Source organism: Syzygium oleosum, unplaced genomic scaffold (genome assembly GCF_021117445.2).
Source record: "Syzygium oleosum isolate NSW1041296 unplaced genomic scaffold, Sole_v2.1 Sole_v2.06, whole genome shotgun sequence".
Classification (NCBI taxonomy): Eukaryota; Viridiplantae; Streptophyta; class Magnoliopsida; order Myrtales; family Myrtaceae; genus Syzygium; species Syzygium oleosum.
In genome coordinates, this window is record NW_026607490.1 from 3,720,449 (window position 1) to 3,744,329 (window position 23,881).

The following is a 23,881-nucleotide window of genomic DNA, read 5'->3' on the forward strand; positions in this document are numbered from 1 at the left end:
TATGCTTCAAATTTGTTTCCTTGTTGTTCGTTGAATCCGAATCATGTCCAGTGGCCGTGCATCGCGTGCTTCAATTCTCTGCTGTTGCACGATCAGAATGGAACACCTTCGATGTCACGACGCTGAATAATTTGCAAAACCTTAAAAAGGGCATTACAGAGTACGGATGACTGTTTTAGCGGTTGGTTTTGCGATTGGATCAAACACATGCTTGTTCATTTACTGACAGTGAAGCCTATGGAGATATCACGTTGCTTCCCGTGGCTTTCGCGACATCGTCAGGGCAAGAAGCGGGACAGCTTCGAAACCTTACCGGACGATGTCGTAGTGGATGTGCTGAGCAGACTGGAAGTCGACCAGCTCGGCCGCACGAAAAGAATATGCAGAAGGTGGCGTGCTTTGATCGGGACGGCTCACTTCACCCGAGTGCATCTTCAAAGAGCTTCTTCGGTAACTGTCGTGTGCTCCATGTTCTCCGAGCGCCGGGCCGTTGACATGCCCTTTTTCTTCTATTATGACTGGGGCACTCGGGAGAAGATTAGAGGAGCAAAGTTACTGGGTTTGCGACCCATGAGGAGGACCATCCACAATTATTGTGATCTTCTAGGTTGTTGTGACGGACTGCTTATCTTCGTCGGGCCTCTCTCCAATTCTACGTATGAGATTTACAACCCCGTCACGCGGGAGGGAATCAACTTGCTGAAAGGAGGCTCGATCTGTGGTTTCTTTCTCCATTCGCTTTCGAACGAATACCGGCTGCTTTCTTACAGAGAAACTCTCAATGGCTTCTCGTATCACGTGGGCGGTCTAGGGCCAGCGGCGTGGGAAGAAGTCGGGGTGTTTCCTTATCGTCCCGGAGAACAAGAAGCCCCGTCCGGCGTAAAGGGTCGTCTTCACTGGATGGTGGTCGGGAAGGAACGCATGCCAGCCCCGTGTTTACATTCCATCATGGTCTTTAGCACCGGAGAGAGCGAATTTCGTTTCATGCCACATCCGGGAGATACATGTCTGTCGAGCCATGGACATTCGAATATGCACTTGGTGGAAAGGAATGGCCGCGCATATGTGTATGCGATTCGCGTTGAAGTCATGTGCGTATGGGTTTTGGAGGACTATGCGAGTTGGCATAGGGTAAAGAAATGCGATATCGATCTAGAATGGTGCTTAAATCCACATCCTGAGTTTGTAACAAGCTACTCAAACTACAAGAACATGCAGCTTGTCGATAGCCGAGATGGCGAGCTGCTACTGTTCTGGCCTCGCAATGGATTCTTTCGGTATAATCTGCGGTCGGAAACGATCACAAAAGTCGACTACTCCAAGTAAAGTCTCAAATCTCGCACAAGCGTAGCGATGAGCAGGGTGGTCGTCGCGGAGTGTAAAACGAGCCTCGTGTCCTTGAAAGATCTTCAGTGAAGATAGTTTGATTTTTCTAGGGTTTAGGGTTTGGGGGAGAAGTTTTATTGTTGACACTGGTTTACAAGGCCATGTGACGTACCTCTTTAGTCTTCATTTTCAGCATCGGAAGGATCATCTGTTTGGGACTCGGAATGATTTCTATTGTTTTGACTTTTGATCATCTTTGTGGATCCCTTGCTTTGACTTTATAAATTGCGAGTCACTTGAAAAGCCTCGTTACCTAATTTTTGAGAAAATTATTTTAATATTATTTTTTAAAAAAAATTCGAAAAGAAAAGTCAGGAGAAATCATCATGGAAAAGTACCAGAAAAACCATGATTTCTCACAAAGTGATTATTTGGGTCGGTTATTTTTCCTCGAAAAGTCGTTAGTAGGGTTGATTAATTGTTTATATTCGTGGCCACAATATAAAATGAAGCCGTGTCGAGAATAAAATATCTTTAGGAAAATCTATGCTGGAGGAGCTGGACTTAACAAATTATTTTAGCTTAATATAAATTTTTTGGGAAAAAAAATCTATACACTTGATAGAAAAGTATCTCACCTGCAAGGTAAATTTGAAAATAAGGAGAAAAAATTGCTTATATAGATACTTAGGTAGCGAATGATAACTATTCTGTTCCGGAATGAGTTCCTGAACCAGAAATAGATTTTTCTATTTTTGGTTCCTGGATGAGTTTCTGAGAAAAAAAACCCGTTTGATAACGACAAAAATTTCTATTTCTGTAACGTAAACCCGTTTGATAACAAAGACAAAATTTCTATTTCCCGAAATAAAAACTCGTTTGATAAACAATAGAAAATTCTATTTCCAGGAACAAAATTCCATTTTTTTAGAAATGGAATAAAAATAATAAAAAATCCGAAAAATTCATAAAAATCTTTAAAAAAATTCAGAAAATCTCAAAAAATTGAAAAATTCCAGAAAAAATCATCAAAATGTCGAGAAAATAAAAAAAATTTAGATTTCGGGAAAATAGGAAATTTGTTGAATTTTTTCAAAAAAAATCAAGAAATCAAAAATTTCAAAACTTCACAGAATTGCTTAGAATACCTGTGGCTACCCACTTTTAGTGAAATTTAAATTTTTTTAGGTGCCAAAAAAAAATCAAAAAATCAAAAATTTCAAAACTTCACAGAATAGTTTAGAATACATGTGGTCACCCGCTTTGAGTGAAATTTAAATTTTTTAAGGTGCCCAAAAAAATTCAAAAACTCAAAAATTTCAAAACTTTACATAATGGCTCAGAATACCTGTGGCCACCCACTTTGAGTGAAATTTTAATTTTTGGAGGTGAAAAAAAAGCAAAAAAATCAAAAATTTCAAAACTTCACAGAATGACTTAGAATACATGTGGCCATCCACTTTGAGTGAAATTTAAATTTTTTTAGGTGAAAAAAACATAAAAAATCAAAAATTTCAAAACTTCACAGAATGACTTACAATACCTCTAGCCACCCACTTTGAGTAAAATTTAATTTTTTTTAGATGCCCAAATGGTATTTTTTATTTTTTTTTTATTTTTTTTGGTTCCTAAAGAAAATTAAATTTCACTCAAAGTGGATGGCCACATGTATTCTAAGCCACTCTGTGAAGTTTTGAAAATTTTTCTTTTTTGCTTATTTTTATTTTTTTTTCGACAACTAAAAAAAATTAAATTTCACTCAAAGTGGGTGGCCACAATGTATTCTAGCAATTATGTGATGTTTTTTATTTTTTATTTTTTTATTTTTTTTGGCACCTAAAAAAATTTAAATTTCGCTTAAAGTGGATGGCCACAGGTATTCTAAGCCATTTTGTGAAGTTTTGAAAATTTTTTTTTATTTTTTTTATTTTTTTCGGCACCTAAAAAAATAAAATTTCACTCAAAGTGGTTGGCCACAGGTATTTTAAGCCATTCTATAAAGTTTTGAAATTTTTACTTTTTTGCTTATTTTTATTTTTTTTGGCATATAAAAAAATTTAAATTTCACTCAAAGTGGGTGGCCACATGTATTTTAAGCTATTCTGTGAAGTTTTAAAATTTTTTATTTTTTTATTTTTTTCGGCACCTAAAAAATTTAAATTTCATTCAAAGTGGATGGTCACAAGTATTTAAGCCCATTCTGTGAAGTTTTGAGATTTTTGATTTTTTTTTTTTTTTTTTTTATTTTTTCGGCACCTAAAAAAATAAAATTTCGCTCAAATTGGGTGGCCACAGGTATTCTAAGATATTCTGTGAAGTTTTTAAATTTTAGAATTTTTTTTTGGCAACTAAAAAAATTAAATTTTGCTTAAAGTGGGTGACCATAGGTTTTCTAAGCCATTTTGTGAAATTTTTTATTTTTTATTTTTATTTATTTTTATTTATTTTTTTCGGTACCTAAAAAAGTTTAAATTTCACTGAAAGTGGGTAGCCACAGATTCTAAACCATTCTGTTAAGTTTTGAAATTTTTGATTTTTTGCTTTTTTTTCTCACCTCAAAGATCGTGACTTCCATATGAATATGTGTGTTGAAGAAAATGAATTCCTCAGAAATGGTTCTCACTTTTGTTCCAGAAATGAAAAACCAACTTTTTTTTTGTTCTCATTTCTGGTTTCAGAATCAGTTTTGGAAGCAAACTTGTCCCGGAAATAGAAAAATGAAATTGCGTTACCAAACGGGTTTCTGGTCCAAAACTGATTCTGGAAACAAAAAACCAGTTCTGGACAGAACCAGAATGGTTTTCATGCAGCACCTTAACAAGCGGCAAGAGGAGGGCCGGCTTCGAAAGCCCGTCACGTCATGACGGATGTGCTCATGAGACTGCGGGCCGACCAACTCGTCTGATCGCAAAGTCTGCGCAGGAGCAAATCACCTTGATTCGAGGGGGCCTTCATCTGCTGCTTCTTTCTCCATTTGCTTTCAGACGAGCACCGGCTACTTTTCCGTGACGAAACGGGCGATGGCCTCTGTCATAACGTAGGCAGTTCATGCTCAGCAATGGATGATTACAATTCTGGAAGTACATCATTTCTGGATCCACATTGAATAAACACACAGAAATATTGCAGAGTACTATCATTCATATAGAAAATTTACTATACCTTAGCATTGTCAATGACATAAAGATACCAGCACAGAAACACAAAAAAGAAGAAAACATTGGGCAAGCAAAACTTCGACTCAGAATCTGCTATTGGCCGATTCTTCTGTCTGTAAATTGCAAATACAATGAAACAAGAAATTGTGGAAGCACGACTAGGAAAAGAAAACGGGATGCTATCGATAGAAGTGTAAAGAACACTTCAGTCTCATCTTCCACCAGATAGCTGAATTGCGTCTTGATTATTCATGGAGTCTTCTCCCCAGTCGAACCTTCTCTGCAGCCTCTCATATTCTTGCCTTCGAGTGACTTCGACGTTCTGCCACTCCTCCCACCTCTCGGCCAGCCCTTCGCCTTCCAGCATCCGGACAACGTCCGACATCGCCGGACGTTCCTCCGGTGATGCTTGGGTACAAAGAAGAGCCACTTGTATCATCATCTCCACCTCTTGCATGTTGTAGTTCCTACCTAAGTTACGGTCTACGATAGCATCAAGCCGTTTCTCCCTCTCCAGCTTCTTGACCTTCATGCACACATATGAAGTGAAGTGATCAAGCATAAAGAAATACTTCACAAAGCATGAACATCTACTCAACTTTAGAACAAGTCTCCGCAACACAGGAACAAGTCACCCGATTTACAGTCTAACAGCACCATCATTCAACCACCAATTCAGAGGTTCATAAGCTGCAAGCTTAAACAGCTTAAATGCTGATTCAAGCCTTTAAAGGCTTAGCAAAATTAACACAGGAGAGCAACAAGGATATGCACGCTTCTATTTGTTGAAAGGATTACAATGTCCTTTTTCTCAAATTGGTGGAGGTCAGAAAATGACGATGAGAGTTGATGCATAGTGAAATCCCAGTTCCATGAATGAAGCAACCACTTTAGTGAACATAGAAAAGAAACGAAAATAAGAGGCTCTAGCTACATGGAACCTGCCTGGAATATTGATTTCCCACAGCACAAAATGTGGTTGAGCATGGATGCGCAAGCATCAAAGCCAGTATCATCATTCCTATGTGCTCAACTCACTTCTGGAACTTATGTAAATAATGATAAACAAGCAGCAGTAGTAGTTCGACTCTGACGAATAGTTGTTTAGTCTATTCAGCTTCACTGAGAATGTCATAGATAGGTACACACCAATCATTCTTTGTTAGCCAAAAATACTTCCATTTTGAGCATCCTACAATAACAAACGGATAACTAGAAAAATAGGAAGGGAGGAGGAATAAATTCCATAAAGAAACAACGAGAAGAATAAACTGTCTTACATGATCAAGCAGTAGCACATCATCTTCTTCTTCTAGACGTGAGAAGTCAATTGCACGTTGACCTGTTACCAGCTCTAAAAGCATAATTCCATAACCAAAAACATCAGTCCTCTCTGAGGACTTCCCAGTTGACAAATATTCTGGCGCAATATGGCCCATTGTCCCACGAACTTGAGTTGTAACATTAGTCTGTCTCACGTCAACTAATTTTGCAAGGCCGAAATCACCCACAACGGCTTCAAAATCCTCATCGAGCAAAACATTAGCGGCTTTTACGTCCCGATGAATAATCTTAGGATTACAATGTTCGTGAAGATACTCCAGACCACGTGCAGCACCTAAAGCTACCCGTTTTCTTCTGGGCCAATCCAAAACAGGCTCTCCAGGCTTGATCTCTGCAGCAGTCAGATCAGATTAGTGCGTAAGTGATTAACAAATAAAAAATCATGAAAAAATGTTAAGTCTTAAGCAACAATAAATGTCGGAATGTGTCATCCATGATATGAAATCAATTTTCGTGATCATCATCCATGAGTATTAACTATGTAATGCAGTATAAAGAAGTATGGGCTAGAAATCTAGCCTTGATAAGACTTTCAACTCTTTAGTTAGTCCGACAAATTTTTGTTACCTAAGTAAAGTGCAGTAATATATCTAACAGGAAAAGACTGGACATAATAATGGTCAAAGTAGGTCTGAAGTTCACTGCAACGTCTGATTTAAAGCTTTTGTCCAATAAGGATATCACTAAACTGAATTCTCATCCAAGTATGATTTCAGAAATCAATTGCCAATAAGTCTCTTCTTTTGCTTGGAAGCAGTACAAGAGAGCATTTTCGTTGACGAATAATTTAACAATTTGTGGACTTGCACCAAGCGTTCTCACCTCGAAGCCGATAGGCAACACTTAAGTTTTGCATGAAGGGATACACCAGCAAGCGCTCTGTAGGTGTTGTGCAAAATCCAATCAACCTCAAAAGATTCCTATGAACTGCAACACTTATCATTTCGACTTCACGTTGAAAAGCTGCATCTCCGCCAGGACTCTCGAAATCAGTTAATCGCTTCACGGCAATTTTCATATTATCAGCGAGCACTCCTTTGTAGACTTTCCCGAAACCTCCCTGACCAAGGACATTTTTCTCATTGAAGTTGTCTGTTGCAAGCTGCAATTCCCTCCATGAAAATCGTTTTAACTGGCCAAATGCAATTCTCCGGTCTACTTCACCTGCCAGCAGGACGTCATAGTTAGTACTAGCAAAAGGTACATTAAAACAGGATAAAAAAAGTAACTCTGATAAATCCAGTTCAAGGCTTTCTTTCCAACAATCAATCAAATTCAAACTCTGTACACCGACTAAATTCTACTGACTTCAAAGTAAAGTATCCTTTTAGATGCTAACAAGACCATTAGTCAGGTCATTGACAGAAAGAGCAACACATACCTGCGACATCTACAAATACTTCACGTTTATAGCCTTTGAGTCGACCCTTATATAGAATAAACACCAGAATGACAAGGAGGAGAATAAAAAGCCCTCCAACTATACCAACTATAATTCCAACTTTCGGTTTATGCGAAGCACCTGTCAGAAGAATGAAATTTACATCATCAAGGCATATGTGCCTCATATGACACTGCCTGGTTACAGTAAAATAATTTAGAGCATTCAATACTGCAAACTACCTGAATCACCACTATCAGAGGCACATGAATGCGGTTGATTAATGCCACAATTCAAGTTGTTTGCAGAAAAGCTGCAATTAACAAACAACAAGAAAATCAATGCTCTAGCCCATGCGATAAGTAGAATATACATGTGCCTCTGTGCGAGCGCTCGCGTGAGAGAGAGAGAGAGAGAGAGAGAGAGAGAGAGAGAGAGAGAGAGAGAGAGAGAGAGAGAGAGAGAGAGATTCTTAAAAGAAGTAAACAATCAAGAGGAGAGGCTTAATAAGGTAAAATGATTAATTGATAAGTATTACTGTTGCCATACTTGTATTTCGGAACTTGAAATAAGTGAGCAGGAATTTGCCCTTGAAGGTTGTTGGAGGCAAGCTGGCTGCATAAACAGCTTAAATAGTACCCTTAGAATTTGCTGAATAATTGAATAAAACTAGGCACAAACTCATAGCAATCAACTTTTAAAAAAATTGAAAAAAAAAAGATGATTAAGTATGATGCAACCATACCGACTCATCTTGAAGTAAAGAAGGAATGACTACTTACAGATTGATCAAGTTAGGAAGAGCAGAAAGTAACACAGGAATGGTTCCGCTGAGATTATTTTGACTTAAAGACCTGCTAGCACGGTAACTCATATCGTTAAGGCTGCGATTTCCCTATAGATTGTTTCAGACAGTAAAAGCACTGGAGATACTGATGCTTACAAAAATTGAAGCTTTTGTAGATTCCCAAGGGAAGATGGTATTTGACCAGTCAAACGATTGTTCTCCAGATCCAAGTTGGTCAAACTTGTCAAATTTCCAAACTCTTCAGGTATCTCACCAGTTATGCCATTCCCTTGCAATGTACTACATCAAAACAATGGCAATATTTAGAAAGTACGAAAAAGGCGAGCACACTAGAAATAATTCAGATTGCTTAAAATAACCTTAGCGTGAAAGGGAACACAATGCTATCACCAGGCGCAATGTAATCTTTTAAATTGGAAATAAAAGTAAATTTTCTATCACGGATTAATAAATTGAATTTTTCAAGTTCACACAAGGTTTCACGAAGATAAATAGGAGAGAACCAATTAACAACCCAATGGACTCTATGACTTTTCCCATACTTCGACATGTGAACGACTCTGGTCCACACTTACAGTGTAGTGAGTGTCTTCAGCTGTTCAATTTTGGGGGACAATGTACCTGAAAAGTTCATTGATGACAATGTTCTGCATACAAATAAGTCAATCTGAAATTAGAGCCTTCATATGAAGTCAACCTGAAGGAACAGCCGCACAAAATGATAGCTTACAAAGAAATGACGTTGTTATTTGGATCACAAATGACATTAGACCAAGTGCAAGGATTAACTTGATTTGGATTCCAGTCTGTGAGCTGACTGCTTGATGCATTTAATGAATATCTCAATGAGTAAAGTGCATCTCCTGTAAAACCAGAAGAATTTAGTGATATTCAGCATCTAATCAAGCTAGCAGCAGTGGCTCAAAAAATAAGACCAACAACACAAACATTCAGAACATAGAAACCATCATAAATACATTAAAAATGCAGATCAAGTGAGTCTTTAAGGTTATTCAGTTCATGTCATTGAATAAGCCGAATGTCCTTATTTTGTTACATTATTAAATTTATCATGGAGGATGGACAAGAAAGGGTTCTAATTAATACAGCGTACTCAGCTTGTTTTTGTGGCAGATGCTTCTGGCTTTCAAAAGCTGTAGTAACTCTAGTTGAGCATTTGGCAAAGTTTTGAATGTACAGGTAGGGGAAAGCTTACGAAGTCAAAACCAGGTTTCTAGAAGATGTAGGGACATAACTAATATCCTTCTGATTATTTCAGCCATGATCTACTCTCAGAAAGGAGCCAATGAGAACAAATTTCTAGCTAATTCGTTTTAAGAAGGGTACCATCTCTTCACTTTCATTCTAACCGACTAGCAATTTCATTTCCTTCCTCAAAGAAATAGTACTCAAAAAAAGACATTAAGGCTCCATTTGTTTCGTGGAAAATGGATGATTTGGAAAACATTTTCCTAAACATAATCTCTTGTATTGCTTACAAAAATGGATGAACGAAAAAAATTTTCATTGTGCACAAAGATGTTTAGATTTAAATTATTGTAGATAATGTAAATATTTTTTATTGACTAATTATTTCGAGCAATATAAGAAATTATTTTAAGGAAAATATTTTTCAAATCATTCATTTTTCGCGAAACAAATGGAGCCTAATATGTTTGAGCTTACCCAGCAAGTATGGATAGAGACTTATAGACTTACAATCTAAATGGGACTTTGGCTCCTAATCAGTGCTCAGCATCTAAAGTCACTAGTCAATATAAATACTAAGGCATGGAGAAGCTATTGGACGTTTCTAACAGAGATCAGACCTTCTTATGGTACATGTTGTCCTTGATGAGAAGTAAAGTAACTCCCACCAGTGATTTGAAACGGTACCAAATTGAAAATCACTTAGGACTGTAGTTCCAGCTCAATCGATTCAGATAAACTCCCAGTTGGTAAAAAAAGCAATCAACATATCAATTGCATGCAGAAGACACCACAAAAAAAGGCAAAAGACAGATCATTCACTTCTGCCAAGTCACAGGTTGGAGCTCCAGACTCCACATTATTCCAAGTTTCACTCATAGATTACTTAAAAGAATTTATACAAGATCATTTTGTTAGCAAAGAAAACTATAGCCAGGTGGCATGGACAGGTGCTTCCTTGCCCTTGTGATGGGTTCTGCCTTATATAAAGAAAAACAGTGAGCCTCAATTGAACAGGTTTGACCATGTCAAATCTGCTTTTGACAGCCTCGAATTTAAGGGTATGAGCCAGACTGGACCTAAAACTCTTTCCAGGTACGACTGGTTGAACCGACCAGTCCAGTTATGAACAGTCCCGGCTCATGAGAATACACAATAACACCTTAGAGGCTTAAAAAAATCAGGAAATTCATCAGGTCAAGTCTCAAAAGAATTCATGTACCTTGCAAATCAGATAAGACAAAAGACTGCAAGCACGCCAAAGCCAAAAGAGCAAGAGAGACCTCCATCTTTATAATATCAACTGAAGCGCTCACAGCAGTGGCAAGCCCAGGTGAATATTAAAGCATATCCGCATGCCATCCCTGTCTAAACAACCCAGTATTTAGTAAATGTCAAAATCAACCAAAAAATGCATATTGACAAGCAACTGCACTGAAAAAAAATTTAGAATCTGCTATATGAGGTAAAAATATGAAGCAAATTGCCAATTCATCTCAACCAGAGTTTTCTCTGTTTATCATGTTGCTAAGCAATTCTTTTGGTCAATTGTTGCTTGACCACTAGCAAAAATCCCTTGGTAATTCCACTTAAAGTTTGTCCTTCGTGTAACTTTGCCCATGAAAATACTCAATCGCACTTTATGCACTAGTTTGGCCTAAATCCTAGGGGCAGATGAACTTTGCACCAGAATCAGATCATGCCTGCAATAGTTGACCCATTACTACTGAAATAAAATGTGCAAAGAAATCATTTGGCCACTTTACAACACTAACCAGTAAATTTTCAGCTCGGAGTTTCACTAATTTGTAATTGCAATCATAGAGCTCCACTGTTTAATGAAAGAAATTGACAACCAAATAATCTCGACGCCAATTCATTTTAGTGGAGGATTATGCTCATTGGTTTTGGCAATTATGTATCAAATTCTTCAGGGTGGCTCAACTTTGCCGAAAGTCACTAGCGATAAGAACTCGGGGCACCTTATTAGATTGTGAAAGTGTGGGGATAAATAAACCTTGGGAGAAAAGTGATATGGAAGGCAAATTTCATGGGCAAAGGGTGTTATCCGAAAAAAGAGTTTATGATACAATACCAATGACATGGCTAAATATGGAGAAGCGACACTGCTCATAACCCTTACCTATGAAGCTTATCCTCTACAACAAGAAGATAATTTGTTGCAAAACTTATCCTCTACAACTGAATCCTGTAGAACTTCTTAACATAGCAACTTTGGCATCATCAGGCTTAACAGAACATCTGCAACTGAATCCCATCAGGAGCTTATTGGCCAATTTTGAGTGCTCACTCTTTAATGTGCAAGAAATTGTACTCGTACGCAATACAAATTTAGCATCTTCAAGTCATTTATTTCAGTCATTTCACCAGCAAATGTATGCCTCAAGATTTAGTATACACCTCATTGAAAAATCAAAAGGAGTAGGGGAAAGAAAGAGTTCCGTAGGAACATGCATCTGTCAAAGATGACTGAACTATATCCAAAGCATCACCAGGAAAATTTTTCACAAAAAGTTGCTCATTCTGAGCTAAATAAACCAAAAAACTAAAACAGACTCTAGGATCGTTGCTCGTAATTTTTGCAAGTACATACCACGAATGATAGGGCAACTACAGCTGCATTACAAGAAAATGTGAAAACACCATGAAACCACAACAAACACCACCCCCCCCCCCCCCCACACACACACACACAAACACACACACAGAGAGTCTAAACCTAATTCACTCCAATCAGGCTCACTCGCGAAAGAATAATAAAATGATAAGCAATGACCAAAATGTTTCTAAAAACTATCACACCACCTAGAGAACTCTGAAAGAAGGGCAAACTTGTACCCCATCAGCTCCGACCTGATGCATTTTTTAAGTCTTCTTAATCATGAGCATTATAACCATAAATTTCACAAGAAATTGCTCATCCTGAGCTAAGCAAACCAGAAAAGTAAGCAGACTCTAGGATCGTTAGTCGTAATTTTTGCAAGTACTTACCACAAAACTCAAGATTTAATGATAGGGCAACTCCAACTGCATTACAGTCTGAGCATCAAGAGAGAAGGGGGGGGGGGGGGGGGGGGTATGTTCATAGTGTACAGGCCAAACAAAGAAAACAACGACCCATTAAAACAGTTGAGAAAGAACAATCAAAATGCAAGATTGACAACAACAACGGAAGATCTCAGGCAGCATTAAACGAAGCTTTGCAGCTCACAGAGAAATCCACTCCCCTTCCTGCCCCCAAGTTCTTTATAAAACAAATTGAATCAGAAAAGAAACAGAACAAAGGAGACACAAATTACAGAACAGAGACAACAAACCCAGAAACAGTAACCACCGGAACAGCACGTGAGACGACAAGGGACATGGAAAGCGGGGATCAAAGAGAAGAAAAATTACCTCCAGAGGAACCCAATCGACGGAAGTGTGAAATGGGAATGTTTCTTCCTTGAGCAACCGCACAAAAGCAGAAAAGATAACCCACCTACTGTATATCTTTCTTTATCTGTCTTCAAGCCTGGAACATGGTTTATTTTAAGAGGGCGAAGAGACCGAGTTGGACGACGACAGGCCACTGAATTCAAGAAAGGGGTAAGGGTGAAGGGACGGAGAGAGAGAGAGAGGGAGATCGAGAGAACAAAATCTGAAGAGAAGGTTCTTGTGTCCTGTTGCCTTTCCTTGCAATGTCTTCAGTTCTTCGCTAAATCTGAGAGCAAAAGAAGAATGCCCTTTGCGGGGAAGTCTGCAATAATTACCGCTTGGTCTTCAGAGGCTCGCCGAGGGGTGGACTTTTGGGGCGTGGGCAAGTCCGCCTACCCACTCACGACGCTTGGTCTGGAATGAATTCCACGCGAAGACTGATAAAGGACAGATTTTTAAAATGGCTCGCTCTTACCAAAAAATAATAAAGTGTCCGATTCCGACCAAAAAACACGAGCGTCCGAAGATAATTCGGAGTTAGGATAGACGATGAATGAAAACAAGATTCGGATTAGATCTCGAAGATTTTTTAATTGTAGATGCCACTCGATGCAATCCAAGTTTAGTTTGGCCACACTTGACCAATTTGGGTTTGGTTAAAAATCCCAAGTGAATCTCTTTGGCGGAGCTAAAATGGAATTTGCTTAGGATACAAGCCTACTTTCTCGTCTTATCGAGCACTTAAAATTCGTGAAGTCACAGCAATCATTGAAATTAAATTAGTTATTGAACACTTTAGTAAACGACAACAACCGGTACACACTCAACAACAAAGAGCTACCCATTCTAGACATGGCCATGGGCCGGTTTCAGCCCGGAACTGGCCTGGGTCAAATCTGGGACCGGCCTGTTGACCGGATCCGCAGTTCGGAACCGGAACCGGCCCGTGCCCTACGGGCCCGGTTCCGGTTCAAAAAAAAAAACTTTGATTACATTTTAAGTTCAAGCGCCATCTTTTTCTCTCTTTTTTTTCTTCAAATTTGATTATAATGTACATATTGATTATATTTTATATTGAATAATTTATTATTTCATAATCTGATAATTCATTATTTTTTTATTTTATAATTTATTTTTTAAAATTTTTACCGGCCGGTTTCGAACCGGGCCGGAACCGGAACCGGCCCGGAACCGCCGGTTCCGGTTCGTACGTGGCCACGAACCGGAACCGCCGGTTCCGAGCCGTGGGCATGTCTAACCCACTCTATGAAGGGGACTTTGGAGAGGGTTTCGATTCTTGGCGATACACTGTGAAGAAACATCACATGCCATTATACACGCATCATGCTCATGCTGCTCCTCGCTCTGCGAACCGCTCATCTATCCAAGAAGCGCTTCTTCTCATCTTCCCCGCTCTCGAGCTCCGACTACGTCCACGCCCGCCTCGGCTCCATCCTCTCGAGCCGCGCCCCTCCGCCGTCGTCCCTCCCCCAGTCCCACTGCCTCGTCGTGACGACCGGTCACTCCCAGAACGTGTTCATCGCGGCGAAGCTCGTCGCTCTGTACGCGTCTCTCGACCGACCCACGTGCTCGACCCGGGTGTTCGATCGTGTCGAGCCGAAGGACGTCTTTCTCTGGAACTCCATCATCAAAACCCACTTCTCGAATGGCGTGTATTCTCGGGCCATCGAGTTTTACTCGCGAATGCGGGCGGCGAACGAGCTGCCCGATCGGTTTACGATCCCCATGGTCGTGGCCGCCTGCGCAGACATCGGGTCGCTGAATTATGGGATGTGGGTCCACGCTTTGACGTGTAAATGTGGTCTCTTTGCGGGGAGTTCGGCGGTCGGGTCTTCTTTTGTGTACATGTACTCGAAGTGTGGCGAAATGATGGATGCCTCTTTGGTGTTTGATGAAATTCGCGTGCGAGACGTGGTGGCTTGGACCGCGCTTTTGATTGGGTACGTGCAGAATGGGGAAAATGAGAAGGCATTGGGGAGTTTGCGCGAGATGCTAAGGCTAGGCGGGTTGGATGAGAGACCCAATTTTAGAACTATGGAGGGTGGATTTCAAGCTTCTGGGAATCTGGGTGCAGTATCAGAAGGTCGTTGTCTTCATGGTTTAGCGGTAAAAAGTGGACTTTTGTGTTCTGAAGTAGTTAAGTGTTCAGCTTTGTCTATGTACTCGAGATGCGATTCCCCTGAAGATGCTCATTCATCTTTTTGTGAGATTGTCGATAAGGATGTTCTCTCGTGGACATCAGTAATCAGTGTCTATGCAAGGTTCGGATGTATGGCAGAGTGCTTATCTTTGTTTCTTCAAATGCAATCCAGTGGCACATATCCAGATGGAATTGTTACAAGTTGCGTGCTTTTGGGTTTCGCCAATACCATGAGTGTCTCAGAAGGGAGGGCGTTTCATGGGTTACTTATAAGGAGACATTATCTGTTAGTTCTGGATCAGATGGTTCACAATGCATTACTGTCCATGTATTACAAGTTTGGGCTCTTAAATGTTGCTGATAAGCTTTTTGTCAGTAGAGCGCATGAACTTGCGAAAGAGCCATGGAACATCATGGTTTCAGGATGTGGAAAGTTGGGAATGGAAGAGAATTGTATACTGTACTTTAAGAATATGCAACATCTAGGCATCGAATCTGACTCGGATTGTTTGGTCTCTGTCATTTCTTCATGTTCAAAATTAGGAGCAACCAATCCGGGCAAGTCAGTTCATTGTTATGCCATCAGAAGATCAATTGATGGGAATGCCTCATTTAACAATTCACTCATAGGTTTCTATGGTAGGTTGGGTAATTTGGCAGTTGTACAAAGAATTTTTTCAAGGATGAAGAGAGATATTGTCTCATGGAACACTGTAATATCATCTTATGTTCATAATAAGCATTATGAAGATGCCATTGCTCTTTTTGATAGAATGGTATCAGAGGATATGAAGCCCAACTCTGCAACATTAGTCAGCGTGCTTGCAGCCAGTGCTAATCTGGCTTCATCAGAGAAAGGAGAAAGGATCCACCAGTATCTGGAGGAAGAAATGATTGAAATCAACCTTCCTCTTACAACTGCATTAGTTCATATGTATGCAAAATGCGGAAAACTTGACAAAGCGCGTGAATTATTCGACTTAATGAAGGAGAGGGACATTATTTCTTGGAATGTTATGATTTCTGGTTATGGAATGCATGGACATGCGAAATCTGCTGTTGAGATTTTCCAGCTGATGGAGAATTCAAAGGTTAGACCAAGCGCACTCACTTTTCTTGGACTTCTGTCAGCCTGTGCACATGCAGGTCTTGTTGAAGAAGGGAAGCGTCTCTTTTCTAGAATGCAACATTATTCCATTGAACCCAACTTAAAGCACTATACTTGCATGGTAGATCTTCTCAGCAAGTCTGGTGATCTGCAAGGAGCTGAAGAGTTGGTTCTTTTGATGCCTGTGCGACCCGATGGTGGTGTATGGGGGGCTCTGTTAAGTGCTTGTGCCATCCATGAAAAACTGGAGGTCGGAATGAGGGTTGCAAACCATGCGATTCAATCTGAACCAGCTAATGATGGATATTACGTGTTGCTTTCTAATATGTGTAGTTCTATGGGGAGATGGGAAGAGGCGGAGATGGTCAGGAAAATGATGAAAGGTGGGGGTGTGCCGAAGCGAGCAGCCTGGAGTGCAACATAATTGGAGTAGATCTTCTTGCAAGTATCTTGCTCTTTGAGATAAAGAAAGCCAATGACTGTAATGCTCCGCAGCAACTCAGTTTCAGAGAGGTAGGCTCGCTAAATACAGACTTGCTCAGAGGTGGACCTGGTTGCAATATTCGAGCTATATCGGTAAAAGCTTGCTTTTTAATTTTTTCCCCAGTTTGAGTGTGACATTCCTTGATCTTTCAAGAATACTGAAGAAACGAATGCTAGCGTTGTATATCCATCATTCCAGTTGTTTGCAGATTCTTGGTCAATCCATTTTTTAATCCTTTGCATTGAGTAAACATATCAGTGCTCTCACCTTTTTGGCCGATCGGTATGACAATAAGGAATGCATATTGCTTGTACAATTACAGGAGAACTATGTCAGAGTATGATAGCATAAGGGAGCCAGCATTCCTCTTGATCAGACATCACTGTTCCAGGGGCTGATGAGATCAAAGTTGATTGAGTTGGGATCTGAAGTTTGCTTTACATTCGGCTTAGGGTGAGAATTGCTGTCGCTTTGTGCTGGCAACTTTATCAACTGACAAATAGTTTCATCTTTAGTAAGAATTTGAGATTGTTTTTTTTCCCTTTGCATAGAATGATAGCTCATCTTGCTTTCACTTGCTGTGGTGGGTAGAATGGTGATACCAGTGGTTTTGGAGCAATCCTTGGTTTTGGGAGTATGATGCTGGAAGGTTAAAGGTAATTTTCTGCACTTTTATGAATGTTCATGCATGTGCACAATTTATGTGGCTGCTGGGTTCATAGCACAAGTGGAATTTCAAATAGAGACAAGACCCTGCTGAAGACCGAATAAATTACTTATTAATAGACTCCATCGTACTCCACCAGGCTCATAGTTATTAGAATACTTAACTTACCACATAAGAATGCCGCCGAATCAACCATTTAGTGAGCCAAATGAAGCAAGATTAGTTAGGCATGACAGTAATTTATTTGTAATCTTATTTGCTATAATATCCGGTACGTTTTGCATCAACTGATGCTTATTTTCTAGCTCAGAGAATCAAGGAATTTCGAAATGATGCAATGGATGTCATGCTGCAGTGGTTGTCATTGGTAGTTGAAGCTGATTTCTAACCTGACCACGGTTCTTCCTGTCAGTGAGCGAACTTGCTAATATCAAGCCACCATCATGTTGCGATCTTACTTGCAGTTTTACCGTGTGTTCTCTTTTGTTGGATATCCATTTTGCACGATTTTTGTGTCATTGGTGAATTTTGCTCTGGATAGTTGCTCTTTGGCTGTGGACTATTACCTGTTGCATTGAATTGCAGGGTGCAGTCCCCAAGTAATTACAATGCTCTGGGAACAAGCAAATGTGATCCGAGTGAAGCAAACAAATGGCCATGGGGTGTGTGAGCAGCCGGTATAACTTCAAGATCTGCAAGCATTGGCCAGTTGAGGTTTGTCGATGCTGTTTCGTCAGGTGCAGAGGCAACACTACATCCCCGTTATGTTCCATCAACTATTTGTAATTTTTTAACGGTAGGTAGATGCTGTTCCAGTTATTCGGTTGCCCTGTGCTATTGAACGTTCTTGATGTGAGACGTCTTTGTTAATATTAGCGTTATCTCTCGATTATAAGTTCCCGGAAGTGCTACGGCTCCTCCAAATCTTCAGATGGCTCGGGCTGAGCTTGACACGGCGAAGTTGTCGCATGGAATGCTCGAAGCTCGTCGGTTAAAGACAAAAATTTGTCTGTGCAGTGTGCACTCTCCAAATAGGATTGAGTGTTCTAGTAAAAGTGGCCCTTTGTAACTCTTTATCTGGTGATATGTCAATACCCAGAATCTGTCCAAATCACAACTAATTTAATCGTTGCCTAGAAATTTTCTTCTGGTATTATTTTTTATTTTTTTAGAGAAGAAGATAGATCTATTGGCACGTGGAATAAAACCTACGACATCGACTTTATTATTTTTTTTCCTATTTTTTATTTGCAAATTTATGATTTTTCTGCTAGTCGGCTGATTTGTTCCCATCCATACCTACATGTGTTGAAAAGTAAGGTCATGGAGTAGATTTCAATTCAAGATTAGGTTGATGTCGATGTCCCTTTTCTTTCTTAATAATTCTAAGTAACAGACGGGTAACCCGGCATTTTTTATAGAAAAATTAAATTAATTTTTTCTTGATGACAAAATTCAAAAGAATTTAAATTGATTGTTTTTTCAGATATTGAAACTAATACAAAAAAAAAATGAAGAAAATAAATGAGAAACACACATCCAATTGAATGCGAACATAGTACAAGCACATTTTTAAATAATTTCAAGGAGAAAATTAAATGTCTCTGTGCTCCAATGACAATTATACACAAATTACACTTAAAGAAATGTTTGAGACCCAAGCACAGTTCCAATCATGTCGGGTCGGGGCATGCCGTGCCCGGGTTGGCACGGCCGAGCGGCTACCCTCACAGGCGGCAACGGGAGGATTCAACGGCGGCAATAGGAGGATTCGATCAGAGTTGATCGGTCTCAACATATTTGCCTCTCTCTCTCTCATCGCAACTGTTATTGAATGTCCTAACTCCAGTTTCATTATCCGTCTTCGTTGGGTCGAGTGTACTGACAATCTTAAAACTTGTCACGAAAATACAATTAAGTTCTGAAACTTATCAAGTCGGTGCGATCAAGTTCTAAAACTCGTTAGCATTTTTCGTCTGTCAAGTTGGACAGGAGTCAAGAGAAGGACTTTGATTGTATCAATTTGACAAGTTTCAAGAATTGATTGCATCGCACTCCCTTGATAAATTTTAGGACTTAATTGCATAATTTAAAATTTTGAAGACTCTCAATTGCGTGGTTTCATGCGGTCAAAGAACGGGGGTTGGTCGCGGTACACCCAAAGACAAAGAAAATGACCAAAAAGAAGGGGAAACAAGTCGGTCAACCCCAGCCAATTTTGACCGTTGACGGATGGAAAACGGTTAAACAAACCCTCATCAGAAAACGGTGGAAGAAGAAGACCACCTCTGGCCATTCAGATCAACGAGACCCGTGATTCGTCAAACTGTATCTGTAGTCAAAGTGTTCGTCTGATGTTCCTGTTTTTAGCTTAAAATAAGGTTTGCCCAGGAAGACCGGCGCAGCGACAGCAGGCGATCGGTGAAGAAGAAGATCATCTTCGGCGCTTGCAGTCTTCAGCAGCAGACCTTTTCTGAAAAATTTGTACAGCCACTTCTAGAAAGAGCGTTCCCTTTCGGTGCATAACAATAATATCGTCTCGAGACAACCGTGAACGGCGGGATTGGTGTCCGGCCCGATTTTTCAAACGTACTCCCCCCCGTGGCTGACACTGATTTCACGAACTTTGATTTTAAAAAAACTTGACAAGATTGGGGACTCTTCGTTGCGCACTTTCGAAAACGACACCCTCCTTTTCCATATAATTTAACAATTACTTTTTGGGCTCTCGAAAAAATTAATTTTGTTTGTACCTCTGGGAAAGATGACAAATTCTTTTTGGCTCTGTTCATCCAGTCATGCACGCTCTTTGTCATCTCCTCTTTTCATGTGGGTGGAGTTCAAGCTGACGCGTAATTATTAAGAACAATGAGACAATTTTAACTCAATATATAATATAGTTCATAATTTTTTAATTTATTTAACATGATTCATGAATTGTAATTCAATATATGTAACGTGATCTCTAAATTTTTAATTTATTCAATATCATCCCTAAACTTTTGGTACATATTCAATGCAGCCATTCTATTAATTTAAGTTTAGGAACTATAATGAACATTTTCATATAATTTATATGTACAAAAAATTCAGGAATCATATTGAACAAATTAAAAATTCGGAAAACACATTACACATTGGACTAAAGTTTAGAGATCATTGTGTCATTATCCCAATATATTAATTAATTAGCAAATTAACGACGAAGAATCCACTTCTCTTGTCGAACTCGCCCGGCAAATCTGTTTGCATCCTCTGTTTCTTCCTCCATGTTTGAATGGTACAGCAACGACCATCACTCAGCAGCCGCAGAGTGACCCCCACCACGGGGTTGACCAACCCGACCCTTTGAACAAAGCGTCGTCGACCGTCGTCTTCCCCACTTCAGGAGAGACCCCTCTCTAATCGCCACACACCCACCATTGAAGCTCTGCTTCTACAGAGAGGGAGAGGGAGAGGGAGGCAGAGCCGCAGAGGCAGAGGCAGAGAGAAGAAGCTTCGAGCTTTAAGCTTCGTTCCAATGGCCAAGTGCTTCAGCTTCACGGCGACGAGGGACCGGTGCCTCCGCTTCTCCTTCTCGCGGTCCGGCCTTAAGTCCACCGTCACCGACCTCGGCGACGGCACGGTGATGCACTGCTGGGTCCCCAAGAGGCCCAACCCGGCGAGGCCCGACCTCCTCCTCCTCCACGGCATCGGGGCCAACGCAATGTGGCAGTGGAACGACTTCGTCTCCCCGCTCGCCGCCCGCTTCAACGTCTACGTCCCCGACCTCGTCTTCTTCGGGGACTCCTACACGACCAGGCCCGAGCGGAGCGAGCAATTCCAGGCCCAGTGCGTGGTTGCTCTGATGGAGGCGATCGGTGTGAAGAAGATGAATGTGGTGGGGATGAGCTACGGAGGGTTCGTGGCGTACAGCCTGGCGGTTCAGTTCGGGGAGAGGGTGGATAAATTGGTGCTGATCTGCGCGGGGGTGTGCTTGGAGGAGAAGGACATGGAGGAGGGGATGTTCAGGGTTCGGAGCGTGGACGAGGCGGTGAGCGTGCTGCTGCCGCAGCAGCCGGAGAAGGTCCGGGACTTGGTGCGCATTTCGTTCCACCGTCCGCCCAAGAAGATGCCCACTTGCTTCCTCCAGGACTTCATCGATGTGAGTAAAATGTTTATCCCAGATAATGTCATGTTCGCGTGTTGGATTGGGTTTTATGAATTGTAAGTTTTGCTTGAGCGTGCTAAAACTCGGTTCTTTTCGAGTCTGTGCTAGTTCATCGAGATCTGCTTATATAATCATGTCTTAAAAAGGACATTCCCGTGGCATCATCGTCCTGTTATGGTTGGGGCATTGATGCTGCTAATGGATTGTAGTTACCTCAAGAACTGGCAGTTTTTTGGAGAGCAATCTTGAGGACATTTTTGAGCGAGTGATTTGCGGAACCTCCTCAGTTTTCTGCTTTTGGGCATGTGATGCTGGGAAAGTGCAGGTGATGTGGATGGATGACAGTAATCCAGCTGGTACTAAGAAAGAATCATAGTTCCATAGGCTAAATTCGCATACATATATGGTTGACGGTGGTTCCAATTTGCTCATCATTATGGTTTTTAGAAGGGTTTAGAGTCACTTCCATTGAGTTTTGGACATTGCTGATACATGTTTGTTTAAATTGAAACCAGACCTTCTCCAATTGATCCAACAGGACGTTTAGTGGATACCTTGTTTAAACTTTGATGTTTTTCGCAGGTTATGTGCACAGAGTATCTTCAAGAGAGGATAGAATTGATTACTGCTCTACACAAGGACAGAAAACTGTCTAACCTACCAAAGCTAGCCAAGGTTTATGCTTCTTTATCTGTCAATGCTGTCCTAGATCTCTTCCTCCATACATCTCTTCATCTCGCTAAATCGTAGTTGACTCTTGATGCAGTCGCCGCTGATCATTTGGGGGGAGCACGATGTTGTATTTCCAATGGAGTTGGCTGAAAGATTGAAACGGTTAGCTTGTTGTACTATCTGAATGTGCCGTCGCACTGGAGACCCTTTTTGCATTGAGGGAGGGAGCAATTAAGATGCTAGAGTCTAGATTATCTGATAGTTTTCGCCCGTAATTAGGTTCCGCGACTTAATTAAAAGGACTCGGACAGTTGAAGCAGTTGTTCGCTCCTATCAAACTCCATCAAACAAGTCGAAAAAGCCTGCCGTTCTCATTTTCCTCTTTCCGAAACTTATAGAGACACCCTAACTATTTGGTTCGAGTACGCAGCTCCCTTTGTTTTAAAAATTCACATTGTCCACTGATTGTTGTCGCAGGACTCGGAATTTCATGGACTCAGGGAATGTAGATGACAATCTTTACAACTTTATCGCATTCCAATCTGTGTTGCCTTATTTTCCTGTCGTCAAACTACAGGATTGTGTCCGTCTGATTTGCCCCTTCTGTTCTGCTGCATTGAACAGGCATGTGGATGGAGATGCACAACTGGTGGTCATAAAGGATGCAGGGCACGCCATCAATGCAGAGAAGCCCAAAGAGATGTACAAGATCTTGAAAACTTACCTCGTCGATCCGCCCACTTCGCATGAGCCCGGAAACCAGATGAATGGTCGGAAGGCAGACTGAAGGCATCAACTTGCCGAGTTTTCGATCATATAATACTCGGGGAATGTATGGCATTTTTGGGACAGCACTGGAATTTTTGAATTGCTACTGGAATGCATGCAAGATGAGGACATCAAAATACAGCTATAGAATGTACAAAAAGTACATCTTTAATCATGTTTTTAATGTTGTATGGTTTAAAATACCTTACAGAAGGAAAACAAATTGGATTTAATTCTTCTTTTTTCAATATATTTCCGGCAGACATGGGAATATGGTGATTATTCGTTTTTAATCTAATCATTCAAATAGACAACCTCCTTAATAAAGGGCGATGTAAAATGCTAGAATTCCAATCCATAATTGCTAATTTGCAACGATTAAACTCATTAAAACTCACAGTAATTCTTTTTGAGTCCGGGCTAGTTCATCGATATCTGCTTCTATACTCATGTCGAAGAAATGACATTCTCGTGGCACTGTCGTCTTGTTATGGTTGAGGCTTTGATGTTGTCAGTGAATTGTAGTTTACCTCAGGAATCGGAAGTTCTTTTGGAGGATAAAGATGGGGACCTCGAGGACTTCATCGAGTGAGTAATATTGCGGGACCTCGTTGGTTTTCTGCATTTGGACATGTGGCGACGGGAATGTGCCAGTGAAATGGATGGATGATGGTAATCCAGTTGGTGCTTGAAGGCATTAAAGTTGGATAGGCTACATTTGCATACACATACGGTCGACGGTGGTTCGGATTTGCTAGTCATTATGGTTCTTGGGAGTTCAGAAGAGTTTGGAGTCATTTTGATGGAGTTCTGGACATTGTTGATACAAGTTTCTTTCAACTGAAACCTCATGTTATTCTCTAATCGATCGAATGGGACATTTAGTGGATGCTCAGTTCAAGCTTTGATGTTTTTCGCAGGGAAGCACAGAGCATCTTCAAGAGAGGATAGAGTTGATCCATGCTCTACACAAGGACAGAAAACTGTATAACCTACCAAAGCTAGCTAAGGTTTATGCTTCTTAATAATCAAGCTGTCCTGAATCACTTCCTTTCTACATCTCTTCATCTTGCTAAATCATAGTTGACTCTTGATGCAGTCGCCGCTGATCATTTGCAGGGCTCATGACAAAGTATTTCCGATGGAGATGACATAATTCATGCGTTTTGATTGAACTTCAAGCCATCCGATGGGTGTTGCCTTATGT

The 23,881-nt window shown here is 40.5% G+C and overlaps 4 protein-coding genes across 16 annotated transcripts; 3 read left to right on the forward strand and 1 right to left on the reverse strand.

The window, feature by feature from the left end:
• Nucleotides 1-237: 237 nt before the first annotated feature.
• Nucleotides 238-1,326, forward strand: LOC130138413 (F-box protein At3g07870-like). The gene has a single exon (XM_056312431.1). It carries the CDS (start codon nt 238-240, stop codon nt 1,324-1,326), a length of 1,089 nt encoding a protein of 362 aa, XP_056168406.1.
• Nucleotides 1,327-4,440: 3,114 nt separating this feature from the next.
• LOC115682980 (probable LRR receptor-like serine/threonine-protein kinase At5g10290) lies at nt 4,441-13,098 on the reverse strand. Of its 9 annotated transcripts, none has more exons than XM_056312329.1 (13): nt 12,644-13,098; nt 11,370-11,488; nt 10,449-10,590; nt 8,748-8,880; nt 8,593-8,664; nt 8,153-8,296; nt 7,992-8,066; nt 7,759-7,824; nt 7,452-7,522; nt 7,210-7,350; nt 6,651-6,992; nt 5,765-6,159; nt 4,441-5,010 (listed from the first exon to the last, which is right to left on the reverse strand). In XM_056312329.1, the coding sequence occupies exons 3-13, from the start codon at nt 10,513-10,515 to the stop codon at nt 4,696-4,698; spliced, it is 1,821 nt and encodes a 606-aa protein (XP_056168304.1). In that variant the 5' UTR covers nt 10,516-10,590; nt 11,370-11,488; nt 12,644-13,098; the 3' UTR covers nt 4,441-4,695. The 9 variants fall into 9 exon arrangements, with proteins under 9 accessions (XP_056168304.1, XP_056168302.1, XP_056168305.1 ...); XM_056312327.1 differs by having other exon boundaries at nt 10,449-10,594; XM_056312330.1 differs by having other exon boundaries at nt 11,370-11,494.
• Nucleotides 13,099-13,953: 855 nt separating this feature from the next.
• On the forward strand, nt 13,954-18,224 carry LOC115682978 (pentatricopeptide repeat-containing protein At4g39952, mitochondrial). 4 transcript variants are annotated; one of them, XM_030607352.2, is made up of 4 exons: nt 13,955-16,509; nt 16,740-16,870; nt 16,969-17,073; nt 17,670-18,224. In XM_030607352.2, exon 1 carries the CDS (start codon nt 14,009-14,011, stop codon nt 16,355-16,357), a length of 2,349 nt encoding a protein of 782 aa, XP_030463212.2. In that variant the 5' UTR covers nt 13,955-14,008; the 3' UTR covers nt 16,358-16,509; nt 16,740-16,870; nt 16,969-17,073; nt 17,670-18,224. The 4 variants fall into 4 exon arrangements, with proteins under 4 accessions (XP_056168631.1, XP_030463212.2, XP_030463214.2 ...); XM_030607354.2 differs by having other exon boundaries at nt 17,677-18,224; XM_056312655.1 differs by having other exon boundaries at nt 13,955-16,446.
• A 2,076-nt stretch (nt 18,225-20,300) lies between these two features.
• Nucleotides 20,301-22,947, forward strand: LOC115682960 (uncharacterized). 2 transcript variants are annotated; one of them, XM_056312636.1, is made up of 4 exons: nt 20,301-21,228; nt 21,817-21,909; nt 22,001-22,068; nt 22,484-22,728. In XM_056312636.1, exons 1-4 carry the CDS (start codon nt 20,605-20,607, stop codon nt 22,497-22,499), a joined length of 801 nt encoding a protein of 266 aa, XP_056168611.1. In that variant the 5' UTR covers nt 20,301-20,604; the 3' UTR covers nt 22,500-22,728. The 2 variants fall into 2 exon arrangements, with proteins under 2 accessions (XP_056168611.1, XP_030463188.1); XM_030607328.2 differs by having other exon boundaries at nt 20,310-21,228; nt 22,531-22,947.
• The last annotated feature ends 934 nt before the right edge of the window (nt 22,948-23,881 follow it).

Excerpts from the sequence above, each read along its gene's own strand:
- LOC130138413 (XM_056312431.1), top strand. The coding sequence starts at position 238 with ATGGAGATATCACGTTGCTTCCCGTGGCTTTCGCGACATCGTCAGGGC.
- LOC115682980 (XM_056312329.1), bottom strand. The coding sequence starts at position 10,515 with ATGGAGGTCTCTCTTGCTCTTTTGGCTTTGGCGTGCTTGCAGTCTTTT. Across the intron at positions 7,351-7,451 it reads CTCTGATAGTGGTGATTCAG|GTGCTTCGCATAAACCGAAA; the intron begins GTAGTTTGCAGT and ends TTCTTCTGACAG. Across the intron at positions 5,011-5,764 it reads ATGTGCTACTGCTTGATCAT|GTCAAGAAGCTGGAGAGGGA; the intron begins GTAAGACAGTTT and ends GTGTGCATGAAG.
- LOC115682978 (XM_030607352.2), top strand. The coding sequence starts at position 14,009 with ATGCTCATGCTGCTCCTCGCTCTGCGAACCGCTCATCTATCCAAGAAG.
- LOC115682960 (XM_030607328.2), top strand. The coding sequence starts at position 20,605 with ATGGCCAAGTGCTTCAGCTTCACGGCGACGAGGGACCGGTGCCTCCGC. Across the intron at positions 21,229-21,816 it reads TCCTCCAGGACTTCATCGAT|GTTATGTGCACAGAGTATCT; the intron begins GTGAGTAAAATG and ends TGTTTTTCGCAG. Across the intron at positions 22,069-22,530 it reads TTGGCTGAAAGATTGAAACG|GCATGTGGATGGAGATGCAC; the intron begins GTTAGCTTGTTG and ends TGCATTGAACAG.